This window comes from Pelophylax lessonae, assembly GCF_965119305.1.
Source record: "Pelophylax lessonae genome assembly, chromosome: 4".
Taxonomy (NCBI): domain Eukaryota; kingdom Metazoa; phylum Chordata; class Amphibia; order Anura; family Ranidae; genus Pelophylax; species Pelophylax lessonae.
The window spans coordinates 428,356,686-428,373,526 of record NC_138771.1 but is presented as its reverse complement, the minus strand read 5'-3'; the positions used below and the strand labels follow the sequence as shown (position 1 = coordinate 428,373,526).

General features: G+C 37.6%; 1 protein-coding gene across 4 annotated transcripts in view; it reads right to left on the bottom strand.

The window, feature by feature from the left end:
- Positions 1 to 16,841, bottom strand: part of LOC309553178 (protocadherin gamma-B2-like) — a 374,843-nt gene that overhangs the window by 307,293 nt on the left and 50,709 nt on the right. Inside the window, exon 1 of one of the 4 annotated variants that reach the window (XM_082254119.1) lies at positions 2,175 to 4,735. The exons of the other annotated variants lie outside the window; for them this stretch is intronic. Coding sequence (XP_082110245.1) covers positions 2,175 to 4,604 — 2,430 coding nt within the window. The 5' untranslated portion in view covers positions 4,605 to 4,735. Of the gene's footprint in view, positions 1 to 2,174; positions 4,736 to 16,841 lie in introns of those variants that run through there. 4 annotated transcript variants of the gene reach the window in all.

The window sequence follows — 16,841 nt, the reverse complement described above, 5'->3', positions numbered from 1 at the left end:
CTTGGCTCTCTAGCCTTTAGTCACAGTGCCCTGCTGCATGGCCCCCCTGTGGCCTATGGATTGGGGTTTCCATGACACCCCGATAGGAGCTGACCTGACCTATGGAAGTGGGACCCTTTGTATCTTGGCTTCTGGCTGAATCCTCTGACCCCTCGATGTGAACTTCCATCTCCAGCACTGGCAGCTGTTTTCAAACTAGGGGCCCTGAGCTATCCTCAGACCTGAGTAAATAGCGACATAGCACACATGTTCTCAGCCAGGTTGCAGGTGTCTAGCACAATCTGGACACAGGACTGACTTTTCTGATTCAGAGCCGCAGAATACAGAGAAAGGCAAATACTCAGTTTTCTCTGCCCGGAAGCACTAGTTCAGAACGGCTCATTTACCCTAAATGCAAATCCTGTGTAGCATTTTCCTATATTCTCAAAGTGACTCATCCTGTCACATTATATACAGCGTATATATATATAGATATATCTATCTATATCTATATCTATATATATATACAGCATCTAACAAAAGTGAGTACACCCCTCACATTTTTGTAAATATTTTATTGCATTTTTTTCATAATGAAGAAATGACACTTTGCTGCAATGTAAAGTAGTGAGTGTACAGCTTGTATAACAGTGTAAAATCCCCTCAAAATAACTCAACACACAGCCATTAATGTCTAAACTTCTGGAAACAAAAGTGAGTACACCCCTAAGAGAAAATGTCCAAATTGGGCCCAATTCACCATTTACCCTCTCCGGTGTCATGTGGCTCGTTAGTGTTACAAGGTCTCAGGTGTGAATGGGGAGCCGGTGTGTTAAAATTGGTGTTATCGCTCTTACTCTCTCATACTGGTCACTGGAAGTTCAACATGGCACCTCATGGCAAATAACTCTCTGAGGATCTGAAAAAAAGAACCGTTGCTCTAATAAAAATGGCCTAGGCTATAAGAAGATTGCCAAGACCCTGAAACTGAGCTGCAGCACGGTGGCCAAGACCATACAGCAGTTTAACATGCCAGATTCCACTCAGAAAAGGCCTCGCCATGGTCGACAAAAGAAGTTAAGTGCACATGCTCAGCATCATATCTAGAGGTTAATGGGTATTTTCATTGAATTCCACTTCTTTTTTTGTGATGCTAATAAGTACAGTGTGATAATATGCAGTGTATAGGGTGCTTGTATGATATGCAGTATAGAGCAAAATATGGGGCCATTATTGATGAGCTCCAATCAAAAACCACATTTAAAGTTATATAACAACACATTGTATGTCTCAGGTTCTTTTTTCTGCAGTAATTCCTGCAGTAAGTGTTGCAAACACTTATGCAAAAGCTAAGAACAACTTTCTCTAATCAAAATCATAAAGCATACAAAGGTAAATATGTTTGGTATGGATGTCTCTATCGAGTAATAGGTAAAGTTTTAAACAATACTAAACATTTTGCATATGGATGTGCTATAAATAGATTTTAGATACATATTTAATTTAAAATACATAGAAACGACTGTAAAACACTTTAAATCAAACTTAAAGCAAGATCTGACTCAGTTTAACTTGTAAACACCCATTTTATTAAACCACGGTCATACTACCCAAAATATACTGTAAAATCCAAAAAAAAAAAGAAAAAAGGTAACTGGCCTGTATTCTATTTTATGCAATTTGAACCAATTGCAACTACACCTTAGCTCTGCACTGCAACCCTTCATGCAATTAATTACCTGTATGTTGCTAGTGCATAAATTAAAACTGTTACATAGAGTAATAAAAAAAATTGTAAAATCAGCACAACAATTACAATATGTAAAGTTTACGTCTATGTGCTATGCCATCAAGTTGGGAAAATGATATTATTAAAGATTAAATTCACATTAAAGTGTAAAATAGGTTGACAGATACTGTCACACATAACCTTTATGAAAAAATGTCACTAACTACATGACCCTTTACCGTGATCTACCCTGACCTGATGTGGCCATTAGGAGCCAATTATGTGTGTATATATACATGCTGGAATATTCTCGTAAATTCCTTTTTGGGAAAAATATACTTTCTATATCTTGACTTGGCTTATCATTATCTAAGCCATACCACAATTCCATTAGTTATATATCCCATCTTAAACATTATTCAAACTATAGAAGAGTGTAAATGGTTAATGTTTACATGTTACTCACCTCACTATTAGGTGGCAAAGCCTGTTGTAAGCTGTCATTTCCAAGTCCAGAATCATCAGTATCAATAAGATTATCTACAGGAACGGTTTGGTAAGATTTCATGTAGGTGAAGTCATCCGTTGGGTCAAGAGCCACACACACATTATATGAGTAGGGAAGAGGTAATGTTCCATCACTATACATGGAGAGTATTCTGGGATCAGCTGGAGGATACAGACTAGCACTTAGAGATCCAAGGTTTGGGGAATGCCTAGTTTCCCTACATTTTGATATAGTGACCAATATTACTGTCACGATGAATAAAAATGAAATTAGTGCCAACGCAATAACTAAATATAGCTGCAAACTGGTTTGAGGATCTTCATTGATATGATTGCTGACTTCAGGAACCACTTTCTGGAAGCTATCTGAAACAACAAGGCTTAAAGTGACTGTAGCTGAGAGAGAGGGGATCCCATTGTCCTTCACCATAACCACAACCTTATGATTTAACAGATCCTTTTCTTGAAAGACACGTGATATCTTGATTTCCCCAGTGTGTTCATCAATAATAAAATGAAATGTCTCTGACACATGAAGGAAATGATAAGAAAGCCAGGAGTTATGTCCAGAATCTGCATCCACTGCAACAACTTTCGCTATTAAAGAACCCGGTTCAGAAGAAAAAGGAACCATCTCAAAAATAGGTAATCCACCAATTTCAGGAGATGGGTACAAAATCTTTGGTACATTATCATTCTGATCTACTATATGTATAATTAGTGTTGTACTGCTGTTCAGAGATGGGGATCCGCTGTCTCTGGCAGTCACCTCTATTGTCAACTCCTTGAATTGCTCATAATCAAATGATTTCTGAGCATAGAGCACTCCAGTTTCCATGTTAATAGATAAAAAGGAAGGCACAGGCGGAACTTCTGAGCTGTTGCTTGAAAAGGAATAAAGTATCTTAGCATTGTCTCCATTGTCAGGATCCGATGCTTGTATTCTGTAGATCAAGGCTCCTGGTAAATTGTTCTCTGGCACATAAGCAATGTAAGTAGATTTCATAAAAACTGGTGGATTGTCATTGATATCTGATATGTCCAGTTTGATGGTTCTTCTGCTGGAAAGTGAAGGAGATCCTCCATCAGTAGCTATAATTGTAATATTATAAGATGACTGCTGTTCTCTGTCAATAGGAGATCTTGTAGCTATTCTGTAGTAATTGTCAGATGACACAATCAAATCAAAAGGTACTGTTTCGATAATTTGACAGTCAACAACGCCGTTTTCTCCAGAATCCTGATCATGAATTTCAATTAGAGCTATCATAGTGCCAACTGCAGAATCCTCAGGTATGGGGGTAGAGAGGGAACTAATTGATATCTCAGGAGCATTGTCATTGACATCAATGACTTCTATTAATACTTTGCAATGAGTTACATAACCACCTCCATCCTTTGTTTGTACTGAGAGTTCATAGTTTCTTGCTGTTTCAAAGTCTAAAGTTCTCTTTATCTTAATTTCTCCATTACTGGGATGAATGTTAAACATGCCTGTGTGATGGATATTACCAGATGTTTTGCTAAATGAATATGTAATCTGTCCATTGATACCTTCATCTTTATCTGTTGCATTTACAGTAATTATAGTGGTATTGATTGGAATACTTTCAATCACACTGGCTTTATACAGTTGCTGAGTACATACTGGAACATTATCATTAGCATCAGTGACAATGATCTTTATTACAGCTGTCCCAGACCTCACAGGATTCCCCCCATCTAATGCTGTTAAAATTAATTCATGCTCTTTGAGTGTCTCTCGATCTAAAGGCTTTTCCAACACAAGCCCAGGAAGTTTGCTCCCATCTGGACTGATACTTTCGGTTAGTGTAAAATGCTGATTATCACTGAGCTTGTATGTATCTATTGAATTAGCACCAGCATCAGGGTCTTCTGCATTCTGCAATGTAAATCTTGTTCCAGGTAGAGCTGATTCATTGATCTCCAAAGCAAATGTATCAGGAGTAAATCTGGGGGAATTGTCATTTATATCCTGAATTTCAGTTCTGACCTTAACAATGTTAAAAGGATATTCAACCACTGCATCAAAGGTTAGGAAGCAGGTAGTTTCTGGCCCACATAGTGTCTCTCTATCTATCCTGTCCTTCACATACAGATTTCCATTGTCTAAATTCACATAAAAATATTTCTCTGCAACACGTGATACAATTCTTAGTTTTCTAGACAAGAGCAGCTTGATATCTAATTTAAGGTCATCTGCAATATTTGCTATAACAGAGTCTTTTCTCAATTCTTCTGCAATGGAATAATAAATCTGACCAGAAACTGAATGACACAGCCAGGAGAATAAGAAGGAAAATAATACTTGCCATCTGATTCCTTTGTTTATCTGTGTGTGAAGTTTCCACTCATCCATTCTCAGCATTTAGTACCTAGAATAAAATATCCAGTCCAGTTGGCTAAATACTTAACTTGCTTAATCCATCCATGTAGGCAACAGTAAATATTCTGTATTTTGGTGTGCACAGAAAATCCAGAAAATGGCTGTGCCTCTTCTTGCAGATTTTCAGTGTGTGTGAGTGATGAACATTCCAGTGGATCTCCAGTTCTGTATTCTTCTCCTTATTGGTCAAACAGCGGCGCTCTGAGGTGAAACTAAGGAACTGCAGCAATAAGCATTTTCATTTAAAAAATGGTGGTTTATATGCAGTTGTAGACATTTTTGCTCCTAATAGCTAGACACAAATTGATTTAGGCTGCCTAGTCTGTAGGATCTGTCATGATTAGAAAACTGTCAGGGAGCTCAAAAGCATTTTTTTTTAGTTTAGAGCAAACAAAAACAGTTTTTGTGGTTTGCTGAAGCTAACATCCCCTTTTAATCTACGAAAAGAGTACATTTTAAATGTCATTGCTTTAAAAAAGGTCTCAGTGTTGTTAATAATAGTCAAAATAGACAAACAATAGTTTTAACTTTATTTTCAAAGTATATTAAACGCTTTTAAATAAATATGAATGTGAAAAAGGTAGCACCAAAAAATACTAAATTGTTGCGCAAACAAATTTCTTCCAGATGGAACTTCAATAGGACTCTTCCTTCACCATTGTATGCAAATTGAATGAATATCCATTAAACTTTGATTACCCATCAGAGATAAAACTTACCAGAATAAATGGCTTCTTGAATTACAGGCAGCAAAACCTGTTTGCTGTCCACTGTTTAGAAGTTATCCATCCAAAAAATGTGTTCCTGTGATCACCAGACAGAGTACAAACTGCTGCCCAATGACAAGCAGCATAGCACTCCAGCTAAAATTACGTGATGTCCCCTTTAAGGCAACCCCAGCTGTTTCACCTCTCCAGGCTGACGATTGGCTACCTTGGGGGAGCTTCAGGGAAACTCAAGCCCTGTCGCAATCCTATTCTGTGAGCATTATTTGTATAGCTACCTGACACCATTTGGCCCTGATTGGCTCCCCCTCTTTCCAATGAGCGCCCGATCAGGTCTCTGGCAGTGCGCGCCCCCTAGATGCTTTTGCACAAAATGACGTACAAGTATATGATTTCACACAATAGAGCCACTTTGCTGCAGTAAAAGTACATTACGCGGTCAGCAAGTGGTTAATAACACTGCTGAGATCTATTCAATCAAAGCAATTTTTAAGTTGCTTTATTATTAAAGTTAACTCTTCAAGTGGATTAAGATGGCATGTGTTAGTTTCAGCAGATCACATTAGTAAAAAAAAGTTTTTGTTTCATCTATACAGATGAAAACTGCTTTCAAGCTCCCTGGCACTTTCTAGTCATGATCTACAGACTAGGAAGCCTGGTATCTAGCTATCAAGAGCATTGTGGCTGTTTTACTGTTTAGAAAATGCAATCTATTGTTTTTATCAAGAGGATCAGCAAAGTTGCAGAACTGAAGGAGGAGCCTACATATTTATTATTCAAATATATAATGTATACAGTAAATAGCTTAGAAACATAGTATATATATTGGTTAGAAACAAGATTTTTTTTTTACTTGATATGATTATTTACTATAGGTAAGTCTACAAATATACTATAAGTCTATAAGTCAAGTCAAGAAAGTAAGTCTGAAATTAAATCAAATTTAAGAACAAACTTAATTACAAATTAGCTTTAATATCTAATTAACGTAGCATATATTATCTTCATACAAAGTACTCTGGCAGTTACAAACAAAGATAAAATTTTGCATTTTTCACCTTTAGTATCAGCAAGTGATCCCTTATAACCAGCTGACTCAGTGAATTACACATTTTTCTCCTTAATATATGTATTATGAGTTTTCAAATTTTCAGAGAATCATAGAATTCCCAAGTAAGGTATAATTCTGCATAGCACAGATGGAACAATGTGAAAAAGGTTTGGAGACATTGAATTACAAAATAAATAACTTTTCTGGTAGAACCTATCACTTAGTACCCAGTGTTTGTGGCCATCATCCCAATAAGTAGATACAAAGAGAGTACCCCCAATGATTTGGGACTTTCCATGCCACTAAAACACTGAAAGAAGGGTGCAACAATGTGTATATAAAAGTCAAAATTTTATTACATAAACAAAAAATAAATCCACAAACATATATATGACTAGCACAAGCTAGACATGTGTGAATTTTAAAAACCTGCAAGCGAAGACAGACCAGTATCCATACAGAAGACCTTGGGTACCATTGGTAGAAAGAACCGGACAGGACCCTACGCGTTTCGGGTTTAGAAACCCTTCTTCAGGGGTCAACCAGTGTTCTATGCACAATGTTTACCCAGAGGAGTCTTTTTTGTAGGGGTAACTGGGCTGTCAATTAAAATCGGTGTCAACCGAAAAAGAGGTGTCTGGTCTAATAGAAGACGTAGTTCACTGAGAAAAGGAATATTATAGAAATGGCTGGTAATTGACAACATCGTGGGCTCCACAATGATCCATTGTTGGTCCTAGACGGTCCCCATGGATAAGTGGGCCAATATAGTGTTTCAGTAGTCACTCTTTTGGGTAAATGTTGCTCATGGCTAGAGGTAGGCGGAATATCTAAGAGTATCAATTTCAGGATGTGGACAATACCCTACGTCCTATCCATATAAGATCAGGCAGATTTATTTGGTTCAGATGGTGTCAAGTGTGCGTGGTGGCAACCAGATGAGGAGTACAAAGACAAGTGTGTCTTGCCTACAGTCAAGCATAGTGATGGGAGTGTTATGGTCTGGGGCTGCATGAGTGCTGCCGGCACTGGGAAGCTACAGTTCATTGAGGAAACTATGAATGCCAACATGTACTTTGGCATACTGAAGCAGAGCATGATCCTCTCCCTTCGGAAATTGGGCCACAGGGAAGTATTTCAACATGACAATGACCCCAAACACACCTCCAAGATGACCACTGCCTTGCTAAAGAAGCTGAGGGTAAAGGTGATGGACGGACCAAGCATGTCTCCAGACCTAAACCCTATTGAGCATCTGTGGGGCATCCTCAAATGGAAGGTGGAGGAGCGCAAGGTCTATAACATCCAACAGCTCCATGATGTCATCTAGGACTCTAGTGCAACCTGTGATGCTCTGGTGAACTCCATGAACAAGAGGGCTAAGGCAGTGCTGGAGCAAAGTGTCACTTCAGTGTTGTCACATGTAAGATATAATAAAATATTTTCAAAAATGTGAGGGGTATATATATATATATATATATATATATATATATATATATATATATATATATATATATACTTATGAGATATTGGGTTTTGGTTTTTACTAAAAGTTTGATATAAGTTAACCGAAGTTAATTGGTGTTAATTTGTGTGAACAAACTCTGCAGGCGTTAGTAATTGATTTTGAAGTGCAGAAATGTTAGATTGGGCTAAACCCTAGCCTAAAGAAAAAATTGGGTTTTTACCCATCATAAACATGTATGGGAGAAAGGGCAACACCTTAATTAAGTTCCTTTTTACAGACTTTACGGGACCGTTTCACTTTCTTCGTTATTTCTGCCTCCCCTTCAAAGACGCTCTCTTTAGTTATGCAATGAAGGGGGCTGTCTGTTCAGGAATGGACAATTTGCTTGGGAGATGACCTGGCATAATTAATTCCCTCCAGAGAGGAGGGGCTTGATTATGCTAAATATAGGGGGTGGGAAAATTGTCCAATCCTGCATGAGATACATCCGGAGGGAGGAGAGGGGTAAAATAGCTCCACCAATCGGTATGTCCCTAGGCAAGTCTAAGAGAGTTAGGCTTATATTAGTTAAGTCTTGGAGGAGAGAAGTCTCTGAAAACACCAGACTAGGAGGCAGCTCTCGTGGGCATGCTAACTAGGGAATATACCTCTTGGACTTATATCTAAATGCTTGTCCCATGTGTTATCTGTCTTACTGTTTGTATCTTCATGTTTTGAGTATCATACTCTGTATTCGTTCCTTTGACCTATGATTAATTTTCCTTTTCTGTACAATAGATAGATTGATGTGTATTAGTTTAGGCCTCCTTGCTATCAATACATTTTTGTTGTTGTGTTAAAGCTTCCACTCATGGTCAAATAACTCTCATTAACCTAAATCATATTTGAGATATAATAAATCTCAAAATATAATTTACAGGTAAAACTTTTCAGAGTGAAGCTTCACCTCATTCACTAAGCTCTGGAGAAAATCAGTAAAAGTGCGGCCGCATACATTTTTTAATAAGGGTACTTTACCTTTAACATTTTAAATAAAGTTACTGTAACTTTAAAAATAATTTAAATAAAGTTTAGGTGGGAAAATATACCACATGACCTAGGAAAAATTCTGGAATGTCACATGGTACATTGGAATATTCCAAAATCAGTGGGGCTTACTATTTAAAGGCCCCCTAAATTGAAATGTTTGCTAGTTGGTCAGGAGTCAGCTCAGCGAGTTCCAGTGAGCTATAATACTTAGGATCTCACTGCTGCAGACATGATCATGAAGACACTGATGCAATAGGTCCTGGAGCGGGCTGGAAGCAGCGGAGGAGAAGACTGGCTCCAGCGGTGCCTTGAGATGGCTGAAGAAGGGGAGGACCAGCATGAGCAACAGAATGAAGAGGCATAAGAATGGCCTGAAGACTCACCAGGAAGAAGATGGAGTAGAGGGAGACCCACGGCCTTTATCCCACAACAGCACCAACAGAACCAGTGCGGCCCACTGATGTGGCCCCATTGGGCTCTGGGCGAAGAGAAGGAGAGGACAAGGCCAGGAGAAGAAGCAGCATCGGAGACGAGGCTTGGAAGGGCCAGCCAGCAAGAGGGAAAGAAAAGTAGACTCCTATCTCCTTCGTCGCCCAAGAAAAGAGGTGGGTGGACAGAGAAGATGGCAGGAGGCTGAGCCACAGCTGAGTCAAGAGACAGCGCCACTCTGTGAAGAAGTTGCTGAGCAACTTGCAATACCCACCTACAGGCCTTTGGATTAAGAGCTCAGCCTCAGGGCTGAGGATAGGCAAGCAATCCCCTCACTGGCCAGTAGAAGCAGCAGAGAGCTGCACAGTGCTGCTTTACCACAGACTACAGAAACAGCACCACCTAATGGGAATGGTGAGTTATTATACATGCAAGCAATATTAACCACTTAAGCCCCGGAGGATTTGGTTGCTCAAAGACCAGGCCCTATTTTACGATTCGGCACTGCGTGAATTTAACGGACAATTACGCGGTCGTGCGACGCTGTACCAAAATTAAATTGACGTCCTTTTTTTCTTTTGGTGGTATTTTATCACCTGTGCAATTTTTATTTTTTTGCGCTATAAACAAAAAAATAGCGGCAATTTAAAAAAAAAATAACAATATTTTTCACTTTTTTTACATGAAATTCTCAAAAGAAAAAAAATGTAAAAATCTAAATTTTTTAACATTTTAGGCCAATTTGTTTTCTGCTACATATTTTTGGTAAAAAAAAATCACAATAGGCGTATTTTGATTGGTTTGCGCAAAAGTTATTGCGTTTACTAACTGCGTGAAAGATTTATGTAATTTTTATCGTTTTTTTTTTTAACTAGTAATGGCGGTGATCTGCGATTTTGTTTGTGGGACTGCGACATTGTGGCGGACAGATTGGACCCCTGACTGACATTTTTGACAATTTTGGGAGTACCAGTGACAGTACTACAGTAATCAGTGCAATAAATATGCACTGTTACTGTCAAAATGACACTGGCAGGGAAGGGGTTAACTTTATTGGTGATCAAGGGGTTAAGTGTGTCCCTAGGGGTGTGATTCTAACTGTCAGGGGGCATGGATTGTTAGATCATCACAGAGACATATGATCCTACATAGCAGGATCGCATAGCCTCTGTGATGATCTAAGGGAGAATGACAGATGGCTGTGTTTACATCAGCTATCTGTCTTTCTCCCTCTCCTGAGGGAGATCGCGAGTGGCCGGCGGACATCGGAGCCGCCGGTCACACGCGCGGGGATGGCAGGGAACGCGCTTGCCCCCTACAGGCTCGTGGGCGAGTAACGTACCCATACGTCACTTTGCCCACGAGAGGCTGACTGCCGCAGTATATAGTCGTGCGGCAGTCAGCAAGTGGTTAATGAGTCTATAACCAAATCTAAATAGCATTAATTCTACTACTAATAACCCAAATAAGGCAGCAGTATGGGCCAATTCAGCTGGGAATGTCAATTTGTTAAATATGAATGCTAATACTGGAGCATTAGTTTCTACTAATAATTAAATTCCTACGAACATTTCTGTTCATACGCCAGCAGTCCCTGAGACATGTTTAAAAGAGGTGCTACCATGTGAGATCTCGCCATCGGGTTATCACCTTTCAGCACTGATAAAAGAAAAAATATGGAAATGTGAATTCATTAATATATTGTCATTTATTTCCATTATCTAAAAAATGTACAATTAAAATGGATAAAAAATCTGAAGATAAAACAGATGAGGATGCAAGCTTTTGCTATATTCTCCAGTGTCATAGGAGAAAAACAACCTGAGTTTTGCAATTGTCTCTTCCAACATCTGGAACACATAATAAAGCCATATAGGAGCTTTGGAGGCTTAGGGTGGTATCATTACGATGAAACATTCTGACAAATGCTATATGTATACCCCTCATTAAAATTATGTTGGCTTGTGGTAAAATTTAATAGCTCCACAAAGGCCTGCAATTACAAAACCTCTGAAATGGACAGCTATATCACCTTATAAAATATGTTTCTGTTATGCATTTAATGAGCACCAATGTTAGTGGGGTAATTCATGCAAATACAACCATTAATGTCCCCATTTTTCAGGAAGGCATCCTCCACAAAAATGTTTCAAAGAAATGTCTTTCAAAGAGATTTCAAAGTGCGTCAAAAAGTTCACACACCAGTGAGATTGGAAAACATGCTACAGTGGCTGGAAATCTACCCAGACAAGTAGAGGGCCATGTTTTTAAAAAACAGTTTTTCAAAAGGTTTTCCTTTCCTGGTATTTAGTGGAGAGGCTTGTACATACTTTAGGAATTTGATGTCAGTTTTACAGTTTCCAAATATAGTCAAAGAGAAGTTACTCAAAGAAATAAAATAAGGTTGCATGGCAGGCCTCCACCATTTGAGAATTTTAGAATTTCCCTGCTAGGAATCATCCCAAAAAAAAGAGCCTAATTCATTTAGGCTCTTACATTACCTCTCTTATCCTAAAGGTGCATCGTTAAATGATGAAATTGATGAGAGTATAGCATCTGTTTCTTATTGCACATTATTGCACTTTTTAAAGCAATATTTAAGGTAAGAAAATTTGGGGAAGTAGCCTTGCTTGCAAAAGCAGATATCAAGGCTGCTTTTCGTTGAATACCTATGTCTCCATCTTCATATAATTCATTGGGGATTCAGTTTGAAGGCGAATAGTTCTATGACATGTGCCTGCCTATGGGCTGTTCCATTTCGTGTGCTTATTCCTTGAATGGGTAGTAAAAGCTGAGTCAGGGTCAGAAGGTATTTTACACTACCTAGATGATTTTATTTTCATAGGTCCTTCGGGTTCTTCTAAGTGTTATGATATGCTACAGCAATTTAGCAGGATAACAAAAATTTTTGGTGTGCCAAGAGCCATGGAAAAAACTTTTTTCACCAATACAGCAATCGGTTTTCTAGGTATTCGCATTGACACAGAAGTCATGGAATTTAGTTTACCCTTAGAAAAAATTGTGAAAATAAAATATAGAATTTTTTGTTTTTCAGTGTTTTTTTCAGTGTTTTTGAATAAGAAAAAAGTACTTTTAAAAGAATTACAGTCGTTATTGGGATTATTTGCCTTCGTAGTTAGAATAATGCCAGTAGGGAGAATATTCTCAAGGTGTATTTATCTGGCAAATTCTGGAATTAAATCCCCATTTGCTCATATCAGATTAACTACTGACATAAAAGAAGATTTGTTAGTAAAACATTCTGTGACAAATACAACGACCGTTGATTTTTTCAGGATGAATTTGTATTTGCATTTGATTTTGAATTTACAGATGCAGCAGCATCTTGTGGCTTTCACACAGTATGGAAAACTGGTGCTGTGGAAAATGGCCAGAGAAATGAGAAAGCACATCATTCTTTTAGAGCTATTTCCTTTGGTAGTTGCACTGGAGATTTGGGGTGAACAATTTGCCAACAAACATATTTTGATCCAAGCAGATAAGTTATGTATGGGGTAAATTGTTTATCATTCAGATCTTTACTAGTGATAAAATTGCTAAGGCATCTGGTATTTTTATGTTTACATTTTAACATTTGGCTGAAAACTAGACATTTATCTGGAAAGGAGAATCAAATGGCAGATTTTTATCTCGATTCCAGATATCCAGATTTTTGTCAGTTGCTACCCAATGCAGACCCAGAAGGTTTGTTATGCCCAGGAACACCTTTAGGAATTTAAATATATTAACAGACTTCGCCCGGAATTCAGTGGCAGTAACACATGGGCGGAATATTCTGCCACATGGAAAAGATGGATACAGTTTTCTAAAGCATGGATTTTTGTTTTGAGTCTCCATCTGAAAATATGTTAACATTTTTATGCTCATTAATGCAGTCGGAATGTTCATGTAATCGTATTGTTAAAATACTAGCTGGATTGTAATTTTCTTTAAGTTGCAAGGGTCACTTTTTTGCAAGCAATTTTTCTCAGTATAACAAGCTCTTAAGGGATATAGGAGGAGCCATTTTCCCCCTGATAACAAAAGACCTATTTCAATTCCATTATTAAAACAAAGCGGTTTTATTTAACACAGCTTTCGTTCTAGCTTTCTTCGGTGCAATGCACATATCAGAATTGTTACCTCATAAAAGGACATCTCTGGATAGTCTTTTGTTTAGGCATGTGGTTAAATTAGATTCAGGAGTTAATTTCTTTCTACCATTTTATAAAACAGATACGTTCGGGAAGGGTAAGTGGATTTATTTGTACAATTGTGGTGATCAGGACCTTTGCAATTGTTAATAAATATTTATCTATAGGACCAAATGGTGAAGGAATGTTTCTTCTACATGTTTATTCTACTTTGTTTACGATGTAACAGTTTAATTTTAAATGGTTAAACATTGCATTAAAAAGTTGGGTCTGCAACATGTGAGAGTCACATCACATTTATTTAGAATGAGGCTGCGAGAATGGGATTGGATGTCTCTATCATTAAAAAAAGATTAGGGAGATGGGAGTCTCAGATATTTTTGTTATATGTTAGACCTAACCTTTCCTTTTAATTTCATAGGTTCTAGAAGAATTATATGGATCCTTGGTCATTCTTTTATATACTGGGCTAATAAAAGAGCCAATCTTCGTTGCTAAACTACTAATTTATCTTTGGGTCCTGAAATTTCAACTTTATTGGAAAGGCATCCGTGGTCTTCATTGGGCTAATTTATGTATTTATTTTTCAAGGTTATGTGAATTATGGCCAACACCCGATATTCTCATCGTTCATCTTGGGGGGAATGACATTGGTAATATAAACACACTGGAATTAATGTTTAGAATGAAGCGAGGCTTACATTACTTCAAATTAACTTCTCCAAATACCAAAGTTATATTCTCAGAGATAGTTCCTAGACTCTTATGGTTATGTGATACAGAATTAAAGAAGCTGGACAAGATTAGATGACATATAAATAGAAGGATGGAAAAGTTGATGCCACCTATAGGTGGCTTTTTGTATAGACACTTTGATCTAGAAGGAGGTTTAATGGTTTATATAGAAATGATGGTGTGCATTTATCTGACATAGGGTTAGATATTTTCAATTTAGGATTAAAAACAAGTATCGAGATGGCCACAGTCAAGGGGTAGGCCAGAATTGAGATGTCAAGTCCGGCGTGTTGGGACTTGTTGTTATATTTATTTTATTGGAGCTCCAGTCCTTTATGACCGAGCTATTATATTTTGCAATTTAATAATAAATACAAAAATTATAAAGTTAATGATTGAAGTGAATATTCAAAGTATGTTAATTTATTTAATGAATCCACACCAATAAATGTGCCGCGGCCAATATGTAGCCAACAAACTTGTGGGTGTCTCTTTATTTAACCACTTCCATACAGAGCAGTTAGACACCCTTCCTGCCCAGACCAATTTTCAGCTTTCAGCACTCTCACACTTTGAATGACAATTGCTCAGTCATGCTACACTGTAACCAAACAAAATTTTTATCATTTTTTTCACACAAATAGAGCTTTCTTTTGGTGGTATTTGATCACAACTGGGGTTTTTTTTTTCGTGATATATGCAAAAAAAGAGCAAAAATTTTGAAAAAAAAACACTTTTTTTTAGTTTCAATTATAAAATTTTGCAAAAAATTAATTTTTCTTCATACATTTGGGCCAAAATGTATACTGCTACATGTCTCTGGTAAAATTAACCCAAATTAGTGTATATTATTTAGTCTGTGTGAAAGTTATTGAGTCTAGAAGCTATGGTACCAATTACTGAAAATTGATCACACCAGATGTACTGACTGCCTATCTCCTTTCTTGAGGCCCTGAAATGTCAGGACAGTACAAATACCGCCCAAATGACCCCTTTTTGTAAAGTAGACAGTCCAAGGTATTTAGTAAGAGGCATGGTGGGTTTTTTGAAGTTGTAATTTTTTCCCACAATTCTTGGGAAAATGAAGAAAATTTTTTTTTTCTTTTTTTTCCCACAAAGTTGTCAATTTATAAGCTATTTCTAACACATAGCATGTACACAGCAAAAATTACACCCAAAAATACATTCTGCTACTCCTTCCGAGTATGGCGATACCACATGTGTGAGACTTTTACACAGCCTGGCCACAAAAAGAGACTCCACGTCCAAGAAGCACCTTCAGGCGTTCTAGGAGCATAAATACACATAAAACATTCTTACTACCTATCACACTTTTCAAGGCCCTAGAGCACCAATACAATGGAAAAGTCCACAAAATGACCCCATTTTGGAAAGCAAACACTCCAACGTATATTCTATGAGGCATTATGGGTCGTTTGAACATATCATTTTTTTCCACAGGTTTTTGGAAAATGTGGGAAAAAAATGAAAACTTTTTTTTTACACAAAGTTGTCAATTTATAGGATATTCCTAACACATAGCATGTACACAGCAAAAATGACACCCCAAAATACATTCTGCCACTCCTCCTGAGTATGGCAATACCACATGTGTGAGACTTTTTCACAGCCTAGCCATATAGAGGGGCCCAACATCCAAGGAGCATCATCATGCATCCTAGCCACTTGCCTAGGCCTATTTTTGACATTTGGTGTTTACAAGCTAAAATCAGTTGTTTTGCTAGAAAACTGCTTAGAACCCCCAAACATTATATATTTTTTTTTTTAGAAGAGACCCTAGAGATTAAAATGGAGATTATTGCAATATTTTTTATCACACCGTATTTGCGCAGCGGTCTTCCAAACGCAATTTTTTTGGAAAAAATTCACTTTTTTTAATTAAAAAATAAGAAACCAGTAAAGTTAGCCCAATTTTTTTGCATAATGTGAAAGATAATGTTACGCCGAGTAAATAGATACCCAACATGTCATGTTTCAAAATTGCGCACGCTCACGGAATGGCGACAAACTTTGGTACTTAAAAATCCCCATAGGCGACAATTTAAAAATTTCTACAGGTTGCCATCTTTGAGTTACAGAGGAGGTCTAGGGCTCAAATTATTCCCCTTGCTCTAACGATCGCGGCGATACCTCACATGTGTGGTTTTAACACCGTTTACATATGTGGGCGGGGTTTCCGTATGCGTCGCTTCTGCGCGCAAGCTAACGGGGACAGGGTGCTTTAATTTTTTTTTTTTTTTTTACTATTTATTTTATTTATTATTTTTTATTTTTACACCGTTTAACAAAAAAAAATGGATCATTTTTATTTCTATTACAAGAAATGTAAACATTACTTGTAATAGAAAAAGGCATGACAGGACCTCTTTTTTGTGAGATCTGGGGTCAAAAAGTCCTCAGATCTCACAAGTACACTAAAAGATAGAAAAAAAAAAAATTATTATATAAAATGAAAAAAAAAAGGACCTTTAAACCGGTTGCTAGGCAACAACATTTTCCGTAGCTCCGGTCCTCCAAGACCATAGAGTCATGTGAGGGCAAGCTTGCCCTCACTCGACATCCTGTCTGTGAGGATCCGGGACCGGATCGTTTTCCCCGCTGTCGGCG